Consider the following 17647-nt stretch of genomic DNA (forward strand, 5'->3'; position numbering starts at 1 on the left):
AATCAAATATTTGGAGAAGTTTATTGTGCACACGATTTTACTGTCACTACTAGCCCTCAGTTGCAGTGGACCTTGGCTAAAAATATTTCTAATGAAACGAATCAGATATTTGCAACTTTGTAGCTTGTGGCTTTGTTGCTAGAGGTTTCAATTTCATGGTTAAAAGTTCTAGGATAGGAGAACAAAAGCTTATCAAGGGTGTAGCTTGTGCACACAATTGAGCCATACTAGAAACTTCATTTACAATCCACGGTTTTTCAGAAACTCAGACGTTTCATATATTATACAATTAGGTCCTCCGCTTCATCCTGTATTCTCCATATTACCTAATAATTCCACGACTGCACCCTCTTTTTTCCATCCTATTCCACGACTTGCAGCCAATGCTCAATTACCCCATACCCTCCTGGGACGCCCAACTATCGAATCACCACGTGATTCTCCAGGCTGTGCCAGGTTTGCGCTACTAATCGTGAAACAGACGAGGCGCCGTCAACATACCACCACTACCAAGCCACCACGGGCTCGTGGAGCCTGCCAGTCGCGACGACGCGATCTCTTGCTTCGCCCACCAAGGGCTTAGGACTCCATCTCCATTTCCGATGTGCGAAATTTCCCCTGCGTGCTGTCAACGCCACGCCAAGACGTCACCGGTCTCGGGCCTCGAAAGACCTAAAACCCCTATTTGGCACGGCTGCAAAGGTTGCTTGCTCCACAGGAGGGGTTTGGGGGGTTTTGGAGGGCGTCTGATAGGCGTGGAAGCCACCACGGTTGCGGCCCACGATTGCTAGTTCTAGCACCGGTTCTGGCGTCATAGGAGGAATGGCGCAGCGGTCGTAACCGTCTTTTCTTTTCCCTCGCCATGGCGTACAGCCACCGTGATTGGCACCACACTGCTGGTTGCGCACCTCCATCACAGCTCGAAATGATCTAGACACCGAGAATACAGTTTGGTGTTTGAGCAAACGTGCCGTTATTGTTGACCATAATGTGGCTATACCGGTTATGAAAGCACGAGCACCTATTCCGTGATCAGCTCTGCCTCGCTGCCCGGTGGCAGCTGGGGTATAAATTGGGGCCCAATTCTGGTTTCTGGAGAACCATCGAGTCTATCCTTATACGTCAGACCCTTTTCAGACTGTTTTCAGACCAAATCACACCCCTTTCACACACACAATGAAGTTCTCCAGTTTGGCCTTAGCCTTAGCCGCCTCCTCCGCTGCCCACGCCCAGGTGTTGGGTGGAGAAAACGTGGTGGACCTTCTCAACAGAAGAGCTGGTGAAGACTCACTGTCAGCTGATGCCGGTGGCTCCGTTGCTCAACAAGCTGCCTCTGCCACCGGAACTGCTGGAGATGCTGCCGCCTCTGTGGGCTCTGTACTTACTGGTGCTGCTGGCTCCGGTGCTAGCACTGCCACTGGTGCTGCTGGCTCTGCTGCTTCTGGTGCTTCTGGCGCTGGATCTTCCGCTGCCTCTGGTGGTGCCTCTGGTGCCTCTGGTGCCGCTGCCTCTGGCTCATCTGCTGCTGGTTCTGCTGGTGCTGGCTCTGCCCTGGCCTCTGGCTCTGGTGCCTCTGGCTCTGGTTCCTCGTCTCCATCTGGTTCTTCTGGTGCCAGTGGTTCTCGTGGCTCTGGTTCTAGTGCCTCTAGATCTGGTGGTTCTGGTGCCTCTGGCTCCTCTGGCTCCGGCTCCTCTGGCTCTGCTGGTGCTTTGCTCGGTGGCTCCAGCTCTTCGGGTGGTTCTAGCTCCAGATCTGGCTCCAGCTCTGGCTCCAGTTCTGCTGCTGGTAACGCTCAAAGCGCTGGTTTCGGATTAGCTGCAGTCGCTGCCATTGCCGGATCCTTGTTGATCTAATCTTATTAGAGTAAAATTATTTCTGTTTGATACAGTTCACTCTTGGGTAATTTATTTCGGAATAATAGTGTTCTCAATACAAAATTGATTCATTTATGAGCTGTAGCATTTATTTGAACAATATTCTAAGGTTGAATCACTTATCAGCTACAAGCTAGGTGTATTTAATAGGTTGGTTACATAGTGTGATTTGTCCATCAAAATTTAATGGGGTTCGATTCCATAAAATTGTCTATTTCGTTAACTAAGTGCTGCTGGATTTTCATGTATTCGCAATGTGTAGGATGATGAAGTAAATAATATTGACTGATATACTCTTAGAGATTTAGAAGTTTCTCCATGTTAACATCAATCGAGGAAACGGTGCTATCTGAATTTTGGCTCACCAAAGATAATATGACCGGTAGCTCATCAAAATTCGCTTGACGTACAACCGTTGAATAAGTGTGGAACTCTATCTTGTTCAAAGCAGATACAAACTCATTGTCTTGCCTCACCAAGCCCTCTATGTCCACCTCAACGTTTCTAAACCAGTTTCGTTCCACAACGCTAAATTCTTCTATACTCTGTTCTTGTTTGGAGTTGTACTTATCTGGTGACATTGATCCCTCGACATCGAAGCACACGTCAGACAAGTCGATGTTGAGCCCGCATCCGAGCAATTTCGTCAACGCTTCCTTGAGAGTCCATAAGTGGTTGAACATGAAGTATCTCGTTTCAGGACTACATTCAATGAGTTTTCTGTGCTCTCGGGGATGGAACATGGGCAGAAACTGCTCCATAAACTCGGTATCCGAAATGCTAGTCTGTCGAGAGTGAGATAAGTCTATACCGATGGGACTATTGATGGAGGAGAACTCGATGGCTATGCTGAGTATTTTGTCGGAAGTGCTTGAATTAAATTGGATTTTTTGTCCGTTAGCCTCTAAGAGCGGTTTTCCGTACTTGTTATGGGAAAACTGGATGGTTTTCCACGGATCGTCGATGTTTCCCTCTATGATAGCGTTCAACACCACCCTAGTGAACAAAATATTCACCATGGTTTTGATCCGATGAGGGATATCTTTGATTCCGAGTACTTTCTGCTGCTCCCGAGGGTTGTCGAGTAGCCTAAGCACCGTCTCGAAATTGAAGTCATCCTGAAGGAGAACAAGCAAGGAAGAGATGTCAGAAGTGAACACCCAGATTGTCCCATTACGGCTTGAAAAAAGAACCATATGCTAGCTTACTTGTCAAGGAACCAACCAGCCACGCACAACAAAGCTCACAGCATCGACTGTGAGTCATTCACCAAGGTTTAAATTGCCTACACTAATTTCAACTATCGATATCGGGGCGTGCGCAGCACAAATCTACCACCTTACCAAATCTCTAAATCTATTAGATCATACTACCCCCAAAGGAGGCCGAACTATACAGTAGTCATAAATCACGTTCTAGTAGTACCCCAACGATCCTGCGCCTTCGTGGGGATTTGTCAACGAATGTTCGTACACTTCTTTGACAATTTTCTTGATTGTTTCGAAGCTTTCTTCGCTTTGCTGGAAGTGGAACGCAATACGGGCAGGACTAGCCTTGACGCCGTATTTTTCTGCCAAATTAGTGAACAACTGCGGGTCCATCTTGTTCTGGCGGAAATCGATGAAGACGAAGTTGGTTTCCACCGGATGCAACAAGTGCAAGTTGTGTTGTTGACACCACTCCCCCAATTCCTGAGCTCTCAGATGGGTTTTGGCGAGCTGGGGAAGGTTTTCGTCGATGGCAACCACTGCCATGCATGCCAATAACCCACTCTGTCTGATACCTCCTCCGTTCTGCTTTTTGAAGTGGTTTGCCTTGGTGATAAACTTCTGGTCCCCCACCAACACCGAGCCGATGGGAGCCCCCAAGCTCTTGGAGAGGCAAAGCGATACGCTGTCGAAGTAAGAGCAGTACTCCTTGAGCGAAACTCCCGTGGCCACCGAAGCGTTCCACAACCTTGCTCCGTCCAAGTGGAGCTTGACATCGTTTTCCTTGCAGAATGTTGAGATCTTGGCGATCTCTTCTACGGGGAAGATCATCCCATGGAGAGTGTTTTCCAACGAGATCACCTTGGTGGGAGCACCGTGGATTTCGCCATCGTCAGGCACAAAATTGGGGAAAATATCGTCCTCCAACGTGAGGTACCTCCCGTTGCTAGGAATGATGGCGTGGACCATGGCCTGGGATAGCGTGGCCAATCCACCTGCCTCGTTGCTGAAGACGTGGGCACGATGGTCACACAACACGGAATGGGGTGGCTGAAACAAGTTGGAGCGAATGGCGATCTGGTTGGAGAGAGTGCCACTCACACAGTACAAGCCAGCAGGTTTGCCTGCTAATTGGGCGACTTTTTGCTCCAACTGGGCGGTAGAGGAGTCCTCATTGTAGACTGCGTCTCCCAAAGAGGATTGCGCAAGCGACTGGACCATCGCCACTGTGGGAGTGGTGAAGGTGTCACTGCGGTACTCGTTGTGGGCAGGGCTCTGGGTGGTGTAGGCAGAAAGGTCCATGGTGGTGGGATAAGAAGTGTTGTTGGGAGTTGTTTGTGTGCAGGCCTATCTCTGGGAGTGGTTTATCGAGTTGATTTATAATCGCAGTGAGCACTGAATTACAGTTTATGGGGAAGCATTCCAATCCACCACGAGGATGGAGAGGAATGCTGGAGAAGGCTGGGAAGGAAGCTGGAGAAGACTTGAGAGGAAGGCTGGAGAAGAAATGGATACTTTTACCGGACGAAGAGCACAGTCGAGATGTCTAAGTGATCATTTATGATTAATTTCATTGACGCTGCTCACCGGTTTATTTTCTTCAAAGTAGAGTAACATAGTAGTAAGGATGTATGGAGATGTGCCTGTAGGCAGTAGTCTCCAACATCTCCACATCACTGGAGTCAGAACCGCTCCAACAGACGGCTCCACCACCTAAGAGCTTCACGGTTTGGTATAGTATCACGTGACTTCCCCAGGTGGGGCGCCCTCCGTACCCCCCGCGCCTCGAAGTACCGCATTGGGCATTGCCGCGGATCTGTGCCGTTAGCGAGCAGCGATCAGTTCTTACTGATTCATTCACATAGACAAAGAATTGTCTGGAGTCTTCACCACACTCCTTCACACCTCCCCCGACACTGTCTGACTGACTTCCCCCAACACTGTGCCCCAATGCGCGCCCATCCACTGGCCGCAAAATCCCACTTGACTGTACCTCGTGGACGTCCCCACGTCCTGGCGGCTAATCGCCCCCGCCTATAAATTGGCGGGTACTTTTCACCGATAAGGTAGCTAAATCCGTTGCCGCCCCGCAACCACTATAAAGGTGCCCCAATTCCCACGCATTCTACAAGTTGTCCATTCCATCTCCATTTACATCTCCCAACCAATCCACCATGTCCCTCCCATTAGAATACGAAGTCACCTTGCCAGATGGCACCAAGTTCCAACAGCCATCCGGTTTGTTCATCAACAACGAGTTTGTCAAATCCAAGGCTGGTAAGACCTTGGACTCCATCAACCCAGGTACTGGTGAGGTCAATGGCTCAGTTTACGCTGCCGAAAAGGAAGATGTGGACATTGCCGTGGCCGCTGCCCGTGCCGCATTCAAGCCATGGAAAAAGATGAACAACGCCGAAAGAGGACAATTGCTCTTCAAATTCGCTGACGCTGTGGAAGCCCAGCTCGAAAAGCTTTCCTCCATTGAGGCCTGGGACTCCGGTAAGACCAGAGACCTCAATGCCCTCGGAGACGTGGAAGAGAGTGTTGCTGTGTTCAGATACTACGCGGGCTGGGCCGACAAGATCCACGGCCAGTCCATCCACCCCAACCCATTGAAGTTGGCTTACACCCTCCACGAGCCAATTGGTGTCTGTGGTCAAATCATCCCATGGAACTACCCATTCTTGATGGCTGCCTGGAAGTTGGCCCCAGCCTTGGCTGCCGGTAACGTCGTTGTCCTCAAGACCTCGGAAGTCACTCCATTGTCGTTGTTGCACCTCGCCAAGATCTTCAAGGACGTTGGTTTCCCACCAGGTGTGGTCAACATTATCACTGGTTACGGTGCTACCGCTGGTCAGGCCTTGGCTGAACACATGGACGTCGACAAGGTCGCCTTCACCGGTTCCACTGCCACCGGTAAGCTCATCCAAAAGGCTGCTGCCGCCAACTTGAAGGCCGTCACCTTGGAATGTGGTGGTAAGTCGCCATTGATTGTCAGAGCCGACGCCGACTTGGACCAAGCCGTTAAGTGGGGTGCCGAAGGTATCATGTTCAACAACGGTCAAGTGTGTACCTCTAACTCCAGAATCTACGTGCACGAAGATGTCCACGACGAGTTCGTGAAGCAACTTGCTGCTCACGTCCAAGAAAAGTACATCCAAGGTGACGTTTTCAACTCCCTGGCCCTTGTCGGTCCACAAGTGTCCAAGCAACACTTTGAAAAGATCATGTCCTACATCGACATCGGTAAGAAGGAAGGTGCTAACGTCGTGCTTGGTGGTGAACAAAACACCGAAGGTGACTTGGCCAAGGGTTTCTTTGTCAAGCCAACCATTTTCACCAACGTCACCCCAGAAATGAGAATTGTCAAGGAAGAAATCTTTGGTCCTGTTGTGAGTATCGGTAAGTTCTCCTCCGATGAAGAGGCCATCAAGCTCGCCAACGACACCGAATACGGTTTGGGTGCTGCCATCTTCTCCACCGACATCACCAAGGCCCACAACATGGCCCATGACATCGAGGCCGGTATGGTCTGGATCAACTCCTCCAACGACTCCGACGTCCACATTCCATTCGGAGGTGTCAAGAGCTCCGGTCACGGTAGAGAATTGGGTGAGTACGGTTTGATCAACTACACCAACACTAAGGCTGTCCACATCAACTTGGGCAAGAGATATTAGTTACGAAATATCGTGGATGTGTCCAACATGCCGTCCATTAGTTACGAGAAATGTATCCTGTTTGGCAAATAATTCGCCTGTAGAGATGTGGAGTAATACCATTTATTTGTGTAATTCGCTGCTGACTCAGCATGGTTGCAGTCCCCCGGTATTTCCGATAAAGCCGCTAGAGTAATGCATCCTTACTTCAACACTATGGGACCAACGTCCCTTAGAGGCTTTGCCGATAACGCCGTTTCTTATCAAGCGTCAGGGGTTGAGCGGAAAAGTGCAACAAGTTTAGCGAATTAAAGCATGTAGAAAATGGTTGAAAATGGCTGAAAATGGCTGAAAATGGCTGAAAAATCGATTAGTAAGCGGTTCCAGCAGGTGGATAACTTCTTGAGCAACCACACAGGTAGAACTACCTCTTGCCTTGATCCAAGAATCAGGAATGTGCCATAGAAATAGCCTCACTATCGAAACAACCGTTAGGTATAATTAAATCCAGAATGGAATGAAATTCTACCTGTGCCGAGTCCTCGGAGTATATGGATCATTACAACTATTACACTACATAGCTTTGGATTCATGCAAATGACTACTATCGGACTTAGTGGAATGAAAATAAGCCTACCAGGAGCTCACTGGTGATTTCGAGAGTGGTTCAAAGTAGCGATTAGTTTTCAAGCAAGTGATTACTTCCTTTTAATTACACCCTAAACGACAAGCCTCTTGACAATAGTCAAGTCTGTATGTTAATTGATACACTGCAGTAAAACATATACTACTTCTGCATGAGTTACAATTTTCCTTCAGAAAGTGACATCCAGATACTTAATTCTGCTACCTGTATTTGACTAGTAAACATCCAAACATTACCAATTGTGTATGTTAATTGACTTTACTTCTTTGAAACATGTACTTATTCTACTTCCTAATTGTGCTACGTAGATCCTGGCCCACTCCCACCCACTCCCACTTTCAGCCCCACCATCATTAGTAAGATTACGAATCGGTCGTGCGTCTTCAATCGTGGAGCAACTCCATATATACCAGGCGACCACCCCACCGCTACACACCCAGCGCCAACTTGATGGGGATCATAGCACAACCCCCGTCTCCGCCGGATCCTGAAATGCCCGCTTTCGACACCTATTTCACGGCGTGGGAGAAACTGGGGGCGATTCTGGCTTCCGAAACCAACCCCTTAACCATCACCACCACGGACTCCACGACTTCCAAGTCCCACGAGACTGCACCCACCAGTGCCACCACCACCCTCTCACTGCTCTTGACGTGTCCTCCACGACGCAAGCTCATCCAGCCTCGAAACTCACTCCTCAAACGCCTATCTCCATGTGTGATCCACGAGATCCTCAAGTACGTCACCCAGTACGACTTGGTCGCCCTCCTGGTGACTCACTCGGAGCTCTACCCACTAGCCATAGCCAGGCTCTACAAGCGTGTCACCGTCAACTTGAACGTGGAGTTTGCCAATAAATACACCAATCACAGAGACTACATTATAGACAATGGCTTGACCTACATGGATAGCTCGTTGATCTTCTCCGTACACAGTCTCGCTAGGTTCTTGCACTCAATGCAAACAAACCCAGCGTTGGTCCAGCTCGTCAAGGTGTTCGTGTTCGACAAGTGCCACAACGATCCAGTGGTGGATATCAGCGTGATCCAGGCCAAGATCATCGAGTTCTTTGGCGAAAACTCCCATCAGATTAACTTCTTGCACATCACTTTCATTGACTTCTCCCAGGGCATCGCCAAACTCACCAAGTTCTTGCGCAACAATAATATTAGGAACCGTATCTTCAAGTTATTTGTCACCAAGACCAAGGACCTCTACTTTCCCAGCGTGCCCAAGAGCCTCACCAACTTGTTTCTCATGCTCGACGAGGCAGAAATGATGGAGGTCACAGGAGAGGTGGACGACGAAGGAGTGCCAGTCTTGCGCAAAAGACAGGACTTGTTCGACATGACGAAATACCCCTACGACATTTTCCGATCGTTGTTGACGTTGACCTGCAACACCAATAACCAGATCGGGCTAGAAATTATAAAAAGCATAAGGCTCTTTGACAAAGACATGAAACTCAAATTACGAGAGCTAACGGTATTCCACTGCCACAAACAGACCTTCAACAGCGAAGGCGACGAGTTCCAGTTTTTCATCGACAACAAAATCAACCACGACGACAAGAACTTGATCAAATACATGAACGCTTTGGATAAGCGATTGTCGTTCCATGTCATCCACGAGAAAATAGACATCACCCATTTATCCCACCTCTGCTTGAAGATCGATTGCGTGGACCGGTGCCATAACTCGTGCCTTTGCTTCGAGACGTTCTTTGAACAATTTGCATTATTCTCCGAGAAAAACGGTGGGCTTCCCAATCTCAAGAGTTTCGGCTTGGAGTCCTTCCCCAATCTTGAGTGGCTCAGGCCCCACCAGATACTCGAAAACGTATTGACTCCCGTGGGAAGCTTCATTCGGACATTGACAGGCATTACCAAGTTGTGCATCGACTTTTCTACCCCCGGATTCAAGATGTTTGAAAGCAGAATGGGCATGTCGACTGAAATGTTGAATAAATTGAACGAACGGTTGATGGATGCCTTTTTCCTTTGTCTCTTCACCAACAGCCACCGCAAGCTCCTTGGTGGATTGAGGACCTTGCACCTTCCTGACTTCTTGACCTCGTTCATCTACTACAAACCCGACTTCTATGGGTCTTTATTGCACACCTGCGAGTGCTGGGGATGCGACTTGGTTCTCCGCAAATTGCGGAGCATGTTCTTCCCTCTCCATGAGGTTGACCAGAGCGAGAGAAGAGATCACGAGCCGTACGGAGGAGACGACCCCATTGCCGAGGAATCGGCGTTCTATCTCATCGGATACATGTTGGGGAAGTTACAGGCCGATCGAGAGGTGTGTGTTCCCATCAAAGAAAAAACCACCCATTATGCAAACTACCCAATCTACAAAGGCCAGCCTCACACATTGCACAATGGCTTTCACGTCAAGAACCCCGACACCCTGGAGGTGTCGGAGAAATGTACGTGTGACTTGGAAGGAGATCCGTGCGGCAAGAGTCCGGTGAATATCGATAATTTGGTGTCGACCTACATTGTGCACCAGCTTGAGCCCATCATCCGGTACTTTTCCATAATCTTCTTCAAGTTGGACAGTCTCATGATCCATGGTATCTACTACGAGTACAGTGTGGAGCACCATCGGTTGATGCCAATATTTGACCGTCTCGAGTATCCCGAGGAATTTATGGCAGAGGTCAAACAAGAGGTGGCCAGCGGGACGGCTCCAGATTTGCCGTTTGGTAGCTTTAAGAAGAGTTTGTATCCGGAATGAATGTACGACGCAGAGGTGTAAAGTAGAGGGTATCCAAGAGGTCCTGATAAGGTTTCAATGAAGATCGGGCCAATAGAGGCTTTAGATCCACTCAATGAGGTATCTGTGAATATGTCCTTGGGACTACTCAGGGGATCACAATTGTGATAGAGGAAGTAAAATTCGTTACCACTTTCATAGCAATGGTGCCTTTGTAACCCTTATAAACACACATGATGGGCACTTTTGCACGACTCGACCGTCTGCCAATTGGTGTAGAGGCTGGGATGCTAGCTAGTAGTACGAATGTAAATATTCTTCTACTAATTAGTAAAAAATATGTTCAGCAATTCTTCTTCAAATGAATTCCTTTTCAAATAAATTCCACTTTGAATGATCAAACATCCGCCCAGATTTAGTTACTATGTTCTGTAATTCATTGGGAAGCAATTTCAAGTCAAGTCAGAGTAGAACAATCTTGGAACCAAGAACTGAATTTCATGGATTAAACATTGGTAGATTCGTTTAGGATAAGCATAATACCTTTAATGAACAAAAAAGAGTTGTATGACCTTGGCCACAACATGTTGTACAATGGTGGATATTTCCAGATCCAGTTTTCAATTATTCCACTAAATGGAAGTGATTCAGAAGTCGTGGCCACCGTCAAGCCTTGCTTCTCAATAAGTTACAATCATTGATGCTCCTTTTGAAGGACTTATCACGCTTAATCTCGAAGGACACTTCCTTGAGCAATTGATTCTGATGCACAGCATCTGGGCCCAAATACTCTGGGAATCTGGAGCACTAAAGAGCACTGCCAAATTATTCCAGAGGTTACATCATGCCAAATGAATTATTGTGTACACTGTTCTTCCTTAAGAAAAACAGGATATAATATTCTATCCCTTAACTACTCTGACATGATTAGATGTAGCTTTGAGGTGGATTCGAGGTGTTTCTCTGTAAAGTTAGTCTTTTGGGGAAGACTCTGGAGACAGTTCAAGTGCTTGTTGAGACTATCAGCTATGAGAATGAAGCCAGACCGAAAACAATCTGGAAATCTGCCTCACAGTCCATAATCGAGAGTCTGACAGTTTAAAAGTTTGCCGAACCAGGCATAGAACGATGACAGTCCATTAGTTACCTTCAAGTTGTCTTTATCTTTACTTTTATGGCCTTCTAGAAATCTCCAGTCCACGCTCAATCGAAACAATGGACTTCAGTAGATGGATAGTCCACTCGCAGTCTGGCTTCATAGGCCCTTCAACCACTGCATTCAGACTTGTAGATTCACGTCCAATTTTATAGAGTCTTCCAGTCTAGAAAGGTCAGTTCACTGACAGTCCAACTATGTACAATCCACCCATCTACCTTCTAGAAATCTGCAGCCACCTTCTAGAAGTGAGATAGTTATATTGTGCCAATCCAACCTTCTAGAAGCAATCTGCAACAGAAAAATGTCAGGGGACTCTGGAAACCTGCAGCAGGATAGTGCCTTCTAGAAATCTGCATCTTCCTTCTAGAAGTATGCTAGTCCACCATTCACAATTCCGCTGCCAGCCATGAGCCACCAGTCTCTGCCAGCCATCAGCCACCACTACCATCCACAGCCTGAATCCCCCACACGTGCGTCTCCACCAGACTCCACCGCGCCGCGCACGAGCCAGGCACCGATTAGCGAGATCCTCCACTTGCCTGGCGTCTCAGGGTCCTCTATTGACGTACGCGGCAGACGCTCCGCCACCTTGTCAAACTTACCTTCCACGTACCTAGACCTCGCTAGCTTGTCCCTACAAGGCTTGTCCCCAGAAGGCTTGTCCCTACGAAGGTCCCAGGACTGCCACCAGCTCCCGCACGGCCCGCCCTGGGCTACGATCGCCGCGATCGCTGGGTCGTTCCAGGCTGCCGTCACTCGCTAGTCGCGCTGCGTGGCACGCCCAGTAGACAACTAGCCCCCACCCCCACTCCATCCCCTGATACCCCTGAGGCCCACCCACCCATTGCTGTGCTATTGGTCCGTTTCCCCCGCCATCCCGCTCAGCCTCCTCCTGGTGGTGTCATTTGCTGGCTGTGGTCCCACCGTACGCTAGCGCTTGGCATTGGTCCCTAGACGAGATTGTCCCTCAGCAACTCCACGCGCTATCGACAATTTGCCAGGCAGCACGCTACGACTTTGGCACTCGACTTTGGTGCTACGACTTTGGCGCCACGGAACATCACGTCCTACACTGTCCTACACTGTCCTACACTCGTCCCACGACACCCCGTCCTACCTCGTCCTAACATATCCTGGCTAGTCGCGCCTGGCTTCCGTTCTCCATTCCTGGCCTCCCTCCCGACGCTGGCAGGACCACTTCCACCACCATGGACCCGTACCACATGCCTCCAACACCCCAGCCTCCCGCCAACCCCGACTTGGACCCCTACCAGCTGCTCTTGGTCCATCTCTTCGGGTACTTGCACCGCAACGGCCTCCACGACTCCGCCAGCTGCCTCCTCCACGAACTCTCCAACAACCCTCGAAACGGCGTGTCTCCCATGGAGCTCAAGAAGCTCTTTACGTCGGCATCCTCGGACGAGTTCCTCTTGGACTGGTGGTCGCTTCTATGGACCATGCAATCAGGTATGGACCCCAAACTCAACCAGCTCATGAGCCAACAGACACCTCAGTTCCCCCAGCTGTTGATACGAACAAACCCGGCGTCCATCCCCCAGAGCGGTGACGCCGACTTCATGCTCCCGCCCCAGCCTAAAGCCAAGATGCCGCCTCCAACAGCAGTGAACCGCCTGGCTGGCGTTGGGGCCAGCCAGTACCAGCAGCAGCTCCGTCTCCAACAGATGAAATTCCAGTACCAGCAGCAGCAGGCCCAGTTACGCCAACAGTCGGTGCAACAACAACAACAACAGCAGCAGCAACAACAGCAACACCTACAATCGCCGTTGCTCGTCGATCGCCAGCAAACAGCCCCTTCTGTGCCCCAAAGCACCAACGACGCCATCAGCGACTACCAGAAGAACCTCCAGCGCATGGAGAACCAAAACAACTTCCAAAGGGCCCAATTTCTCATGAGACAACAGCAGCAGCACCAGAACCAGCAACAGCACCCCCAGGGCCAGATACCAGAAGCAAGCTCCCAGTTCGGCCTGCAAGCGAATCCCAGACAGGCACCTATGAGCCAGCAGCAGATTATGTTCTCCCAGCAGCAGCAGGCGCAGAACCCAAACCTGCTCAGCGTCCAAACTGGACCATCTATGGACATTTCTCCCCATATGCTTGGTGGCGAGGACCCCACCAAGTCGGCAGAAGAGCGCTTTGCCAGCTCCGGCTCCGCGAGCAGAGAAAGCACTGGTTCTAACAACCACAACTTCGACAATCCTAAGACTGCGGTGGGAATGAAGGATAACGTGCTTGTCAACCCTAGTGACCCCAGCTTGACCCCCCAGCAGCAACACCAGGCACATCTCCAGTTCCAGCTCCAGCAGAAACGGTTGAAGTTGATCCAGCTGCAGCAGCTTCAACACACGCAACAAATGCAATCGTTCCAGCTGGCAAACGGGGGCCAACTTGGGGACAATCCCGACCTCAACCCCGACCTCTTGGGCTCCAGCGATGCCCAGGTGGGGGTGACGTTGAACGGGGGGATGGGCGACGACCTCGACCTCAAAGACAGCGGGTTGCAATCGGTAAGCATGCCATACATGGAGTCTGACTGGCTCAGTCTGATGGGGACGATTCCGTGAATCTCCCTATGTGCAAGAGATTCTGACACTGTGAAGTCGTATAATGGAGTGACTGGCTCAGTTCAATCCGTGAATCCCTCTGTGTGGGAAAGTGGAAAAGTAGTAGTCTGCTGGCTCAGTCTGATAGTCGATTCGGTATCTGTCTTGGTATGGGGTCTGCCTGGCCCAGTTGGGGACGGTTCCGTGAATTTGTCCCCGCTTGGTGTCTGACTGGTCATTCTGACATTCGCCTCCAAATCCCTTCGCATGGTGTCTGCTTGGAGTTTGACAGTCGATGCAACGAATAAGTCTGCTTGGAGTTTGATGGTCGCTTCCAAATCCCTCTGGGAAAATAATGGAGTAACTGCTCAGTTAACTTCCCAATCTCCTCCGCAGACTACATGACCTCCGCCCTCCTCCTCCACCTACATATACGAATCGCGGTTCCGAATCACCCAACAAGATGCTCGTCCATATTCGGGTGGAGCCCCAACGGCAACATCCAACGCTCTATAGCCATCATTAGTAATGTAATACCAACGACATCACTCCTACCAGCCATTAAAGGCACCTCGGCTGCTTCAACCATCTCTTCTGGCGATTGCCCCATTTGTAGCCATTTCTCTCTTTTCCTAATCGGTACATTCAGTCGGTTACGCAAAATCTGGGGTACCTCGCAGCTGACGGACGAAGGGTCCCTCCACTACGGCCGCAGCCGGAATCACTTCCTGAACTATGTACCAGTAGCCTATTGGACCCGTCACCCATCCTGCTGGTACACTTTCCGTCCCGTTTGGACAACCCCTACTGTTCTATCCTAACCACTTTTGCTCCCGATTGTCTTCTCGTACCTGCATACACCCCCTCCGGAATAAGAAACTTCCCACCAAAACAAAGACTGTGATTTTGCCAGAAGCGTACAAACGAAACGGTTAAGTACAACCTCGAACCGGACACTTCGTCTCTGGCAGCCCCACCAGAACTCCACTACGACAGCGTCCACCAGCCCTGTCAAATCCCTTGAGTGAGATCCCGAAGTCTCTCACATCCTTCCTTGCGTCTTTTGACAACTAGCAGGAACTAGTTGATTCGGAGACACCACAAGCCTGGAGGCTGGACAGAAGTTGATACCCTGTCATTGTGAAGGTCTGAAAACTCTGACTTCCTCCTGTGGCTCCCACCATGAACTTCGACCGTTTGAATCCGTTGTCCAACTACCTCTCCAAGAATGGCATGGAGATGAGCGATTGGGGCATTGAAGAGACCTCGTCGCGGACCACGTCCCATTTCCTGGGCTACGACCAGCTCAGAAGACCTAGCGTGGCCCACCAGTTGTACTTCGATGATCTCCAGTCTAACCACCTGAACCACGACTTCCAATACTATTACCATAAGCACAATGCTAATCCCATCCTTGCGACCACCGAGAACTTTGCCAAGTTTATCAAAAAGTACCTCTCATTGCAGAACGTAAATGGAGAGTTCTGGGAAAAGTTCAAGTACAATCTAGTAGTGTCCAACGTGTTGGATGATTCCATGATCTTATCCAAGAACGAACAGAGCTTGAATGAACTCATGAGGAAACAAGCAGACTCCGACCATCCCAGGAAATCCTTTGAGAACCATCCCACCTTTATCGATGGCCTCAACTCAGACGGCTCTAGACTCACGGTTCTAAACGTCAACTATAACTTGAGCTACCCTTTCACCTACAATAATTTCAATTACATTATCCCCATCATCAACCTAGTTATTTTTCTCTTGAAGCAAAGACATCACCATGTAAATCATAATCAGATTACTACTCCAAGTCAAGTTAAACTATTCAAGATTTTGTTGATAGTGAGCTCCAAGCTATTCAAATACAAACGGTTCAATCACTACATCAAAACATCGCAGAACCTTCTGGCATTGAATAACTTTTTATTGCTCAACTACAAACTCAACAAAAAAATCATCACCAACCTTCTAGCCTATAAAGAAATGGAGGTATTTAACTTTTTGGATCAAACGCCTGCCAAGAAAGCGGAACAAACCGGATACAAAAAAGAGCTCAAGAAAATGCTACTTCATTCACTTGACTTTCTTAATTTCAATTTGAGATCTTCCATCACCCAACTATTACCCTATTTGAACGGAGAATTGTTCGAACAATACTGCATGATCAATAATATCAATATCGACATTTTGTGTCAAGACTTTGAGGACTCAAACAACGATGAGGATCTGGAGAAAGTCAACAACCCTCTCGAAGCAATTATATTCAGCATTAAGAAGTTCAATCAACTTCGTAAACTCTTGATTTGTCAACTTCTTACATTCAATGAAGTTCCAATCAAGAAGAACTTTTTCATTTACAAATTGATGGATCAATTTCATATGGATTCTCTAGGCTCAAATAGTTTGAGTGAATCTATTAGCATTTCAAGTATTCAGAAACTCAATATTTTAGCAAGAGTCTTTAATGAGCACAACCAGGTACTTGACAATTTCAATTGCTCATTTGAGAGATTCGATCAATTACACTCAAACAACCCTTTGAAGGAAAGTAAACCTACCGTATCCCTTGAACACCAGGATATTCTAGCCATAAAGGATATCAAACAATCACTAAAGATCGACAATGATCAAATGGCCCATAATGGTGTTGTAACAATGATTAACAAGCTTTCAAATTTAACTACCAACTTGAAATTTTTCAACAAATACAATCAATCAACAAAAGATATCAAGAATGTTGACGAACTCAATGAGAAAATCATGATATTCCATCAATTCAGCGACGAACTCAGTACGATCAAGCAATTGTATCAGCTGAACTTGGCGGATTTGCAAAACGAATTGATGAACCAAAATGGGAACTTATCACCATCCAGTTCCAGATCCTCGTCGGGATTAACTTCACCTAGAACCTCAATGCTGGGCCACCAGGGTTTGAAGTCGTTCCATAATTCTACAATCAAGAAGAGATACTCTTTACCGGTAACAACATCACTCAAGTTACCCAACAGCCCCATAAGTCCAGTGACCCCTATGATGGATCCCACGCCTAGCCATGGATCCGAAAAATCACCTGCATCCCTGACGTCAGATTCTTCTGGCAAGAAATACAAACGTCTTTCAACAGGTCTTCAATTGGGCCTACTCACTGTTTTTGAGGATACAGCTAAAGAGTCTAATGCTTCAAGCAAAAGAATCTCTGGAGGCACAAAGCCTCGTATCAGCAATACTACATTTCTTCAAAATAAGGACGAACTTGGTGTTGCCTATGATGACAATTACATCAACATATTACCACCGACAAGTTATGAAACTTACAATAAGAGTGCTTTGGACCAACTCTCAAATGGAAATCATTCTAAAAAGCATAGTTTGAGAAATTCTAATCGATTCTCCATGAATTCGATGAACTCCAATGTAAGTGGTATAAGTGATTTAATAAGTTCAACCCAAATTACCAGCTATATTGAGGACGAGGAAAACAATGACGAACTTATTAAAGGAAACTTCTCAAGAAATGGCCACCAACATATCTCCAAGGAGGAATTGAGATTGAAATTGGAAGAAAGCTTTAGTAGAATATACAGCTTGGAAAACGAAAATAAAATTCTCAAGCTGAATAGATCGAACGAGGAAATGTCCAATGAACTTGGTGAAAACTCCCACAATACACAAGATAGAGAGAGCACAATCCGAGGTGATCATACCTCTGGAGTACAGCCTCATGAGATTTCATCTACATTTTTGACTGAATTAGAACAGACCTTAAATAGACCCAATGTCTCAAACGAAGTCCAATAGCATGTCGGTTAGAA

General features: G+C 48.1%; 8 protein-coding genes across 8 annotated transcripts; 6 read left to right on the forward strand and 2 right to left on the reverse strand.

Moving 5' to 3' along the window:
* Positions 1 to 1176: 1176 nt before the first annotated feature.
* Positions 1177 to 1854, forward strand: CANTADRAFT_5724 (uncharacterized protein; the record flags this gene model as incomplete). Its single annotated transcript, XM_020210672.1, has 1 exon — positions 1177 to 1854. The coding sequence occupies one exon, from the start codon at positions 1177 to 1179 to the stop codon at positions 1852 to 1854; it is 678 nt and encodes a 225-aa protein (XP_020065172.1).
* Positions 1855 to 2171: 317 nt separating this feature from the next.
* Positions 2172 to 3071, reverse strand: LYS5 (holo-[acyl-carrier-protein] synthase; the record flags this gene model as incomplete). Its single annotated transcript, XM_020210673.1, has 1 exon — positions 2172 to 3071. One exon carries the CDS (start codon positions 3069 to 3071, stop codon positions 2172 to 2174), a length of 900 nt encoding a protein of 299 aa, XP_020065173.1.
* A 219-nt stretch (positions 3072 to 3290) lies between these two features.
* On the reverse strand, positions 3291 to 4385 carry CANTADRAFT_48525 (threonine aldolase; the record flags this gene model as incomplete). Its single annotated transcript, XM_020209593.1, has 1 exon — positions 3291 to 4385. One exon carries the CDS (start codon positions 4383 to 4385, stop codon positions 3291 to 3293), a length of 1095 nt encoding a protein of 364 aa, XP_020065174.1.
* An 872-nt stretch (positions 4386 to 5257) lies between these two features.
* CANTADRAFT_89639 (uncharacterized protein) lies at positions 5258 to 6763 on the forward strand (the record flags this gene model as incomplete). The annotated part of the gene is made up of 1 exon (XM_020211592.1): positions 5258 to 6763. The coding sequence occupies one exon, from the start codon at positions 5258 to 5260 to the stop codon at positions 6761 to 6763; it is 1506 nt and encodes a 501-aa protein (XP_020065175.1).
* Positions 6764 to 7661: 898 nt separating this feature from the next.
* CANTADRAFT_89640 (uncharacterized protein) lies at positions 7662 to 10130 on the forward strand (the record flags this gene model as incomplete). Its single annotated transcript, XM_020211593.1, has 3 exons — positions 7662 to 7685; positions 8070 to 8672; positions 8724 to 10130. The coding sequence occupies 3 exons, from the start codon at positions 7662 to 7664 to the stop codon at positions 10128 to 10130; spliced, it is 2034 nt and encodes a 677-aa protein (XP_020065176.1).
* A 2123-nt stretch (positions 10131 to 12253) lies between these two features.
* Positions 12254 to 14043, forward strand: MSS11 (Mss11p). Its single transcript, XM_020206839.1, has one exon. The coding sequence runs from the start codon at positions 12477 to 12479 to the stop codon at positions 13851 to 13853; it is 1377 nt and encodes a 458-aa protein (XP_020065177.1). The 5' UTR covers positions 12254 to 12476; the 3' UTR covers positions 13854 to 14043.
* CANTADRAFT_225915 (uncharacterized protein) lies at positions 14028 to 14833 on the forward strand. The gene has a single exon (XM_020206841.1). It carries the CDS (start codon positions 14234 to 14236, stop codon positions 14651 to 14653), a length of 420 nt encoding a protein of 139 aa, XP_020065178.1. The 5' UTR covers positions 14028 to 14233; the 3' UTR covers positions 14654 to 14833.
* Positions 14834 to 15014: 181 nt separating this feature from the next.
* Positions 15015 to 17633, forward strand: CANTADRAFT_5730 (uncharacterized protein; the record flags this gene model as incomplete). Its single annotated transcript, XM_020210680.1, has 1 exon — positions 15015 to 17633. The coding sequence occupies one exon, from the start codon at positions 15015 to 15017 to the stop codon at positions 17631 to 17633; it is 2619 nt and encodes an 872-aa protein (XP_020065179.1).
* Positions 17634 to 17647: the final 14 nt, after the last annotated feature.

This window comes from Suhomyces tanzawaensis (assembly GCF_001661415.1).
Source record: "Suhomyces tanzawaensis NRRL Y-17324 unplaced genomic scaffold CANTAscaffold_3, whole genome shotgun sequence".
Classification (NCBI taxonomy): Eukaryota; Fungi; Ascomycota; class Pichiomycetes; order Serinales; family Debaryomycetaceae; genus Suhomyces; species Suhomyces tanzawaensis.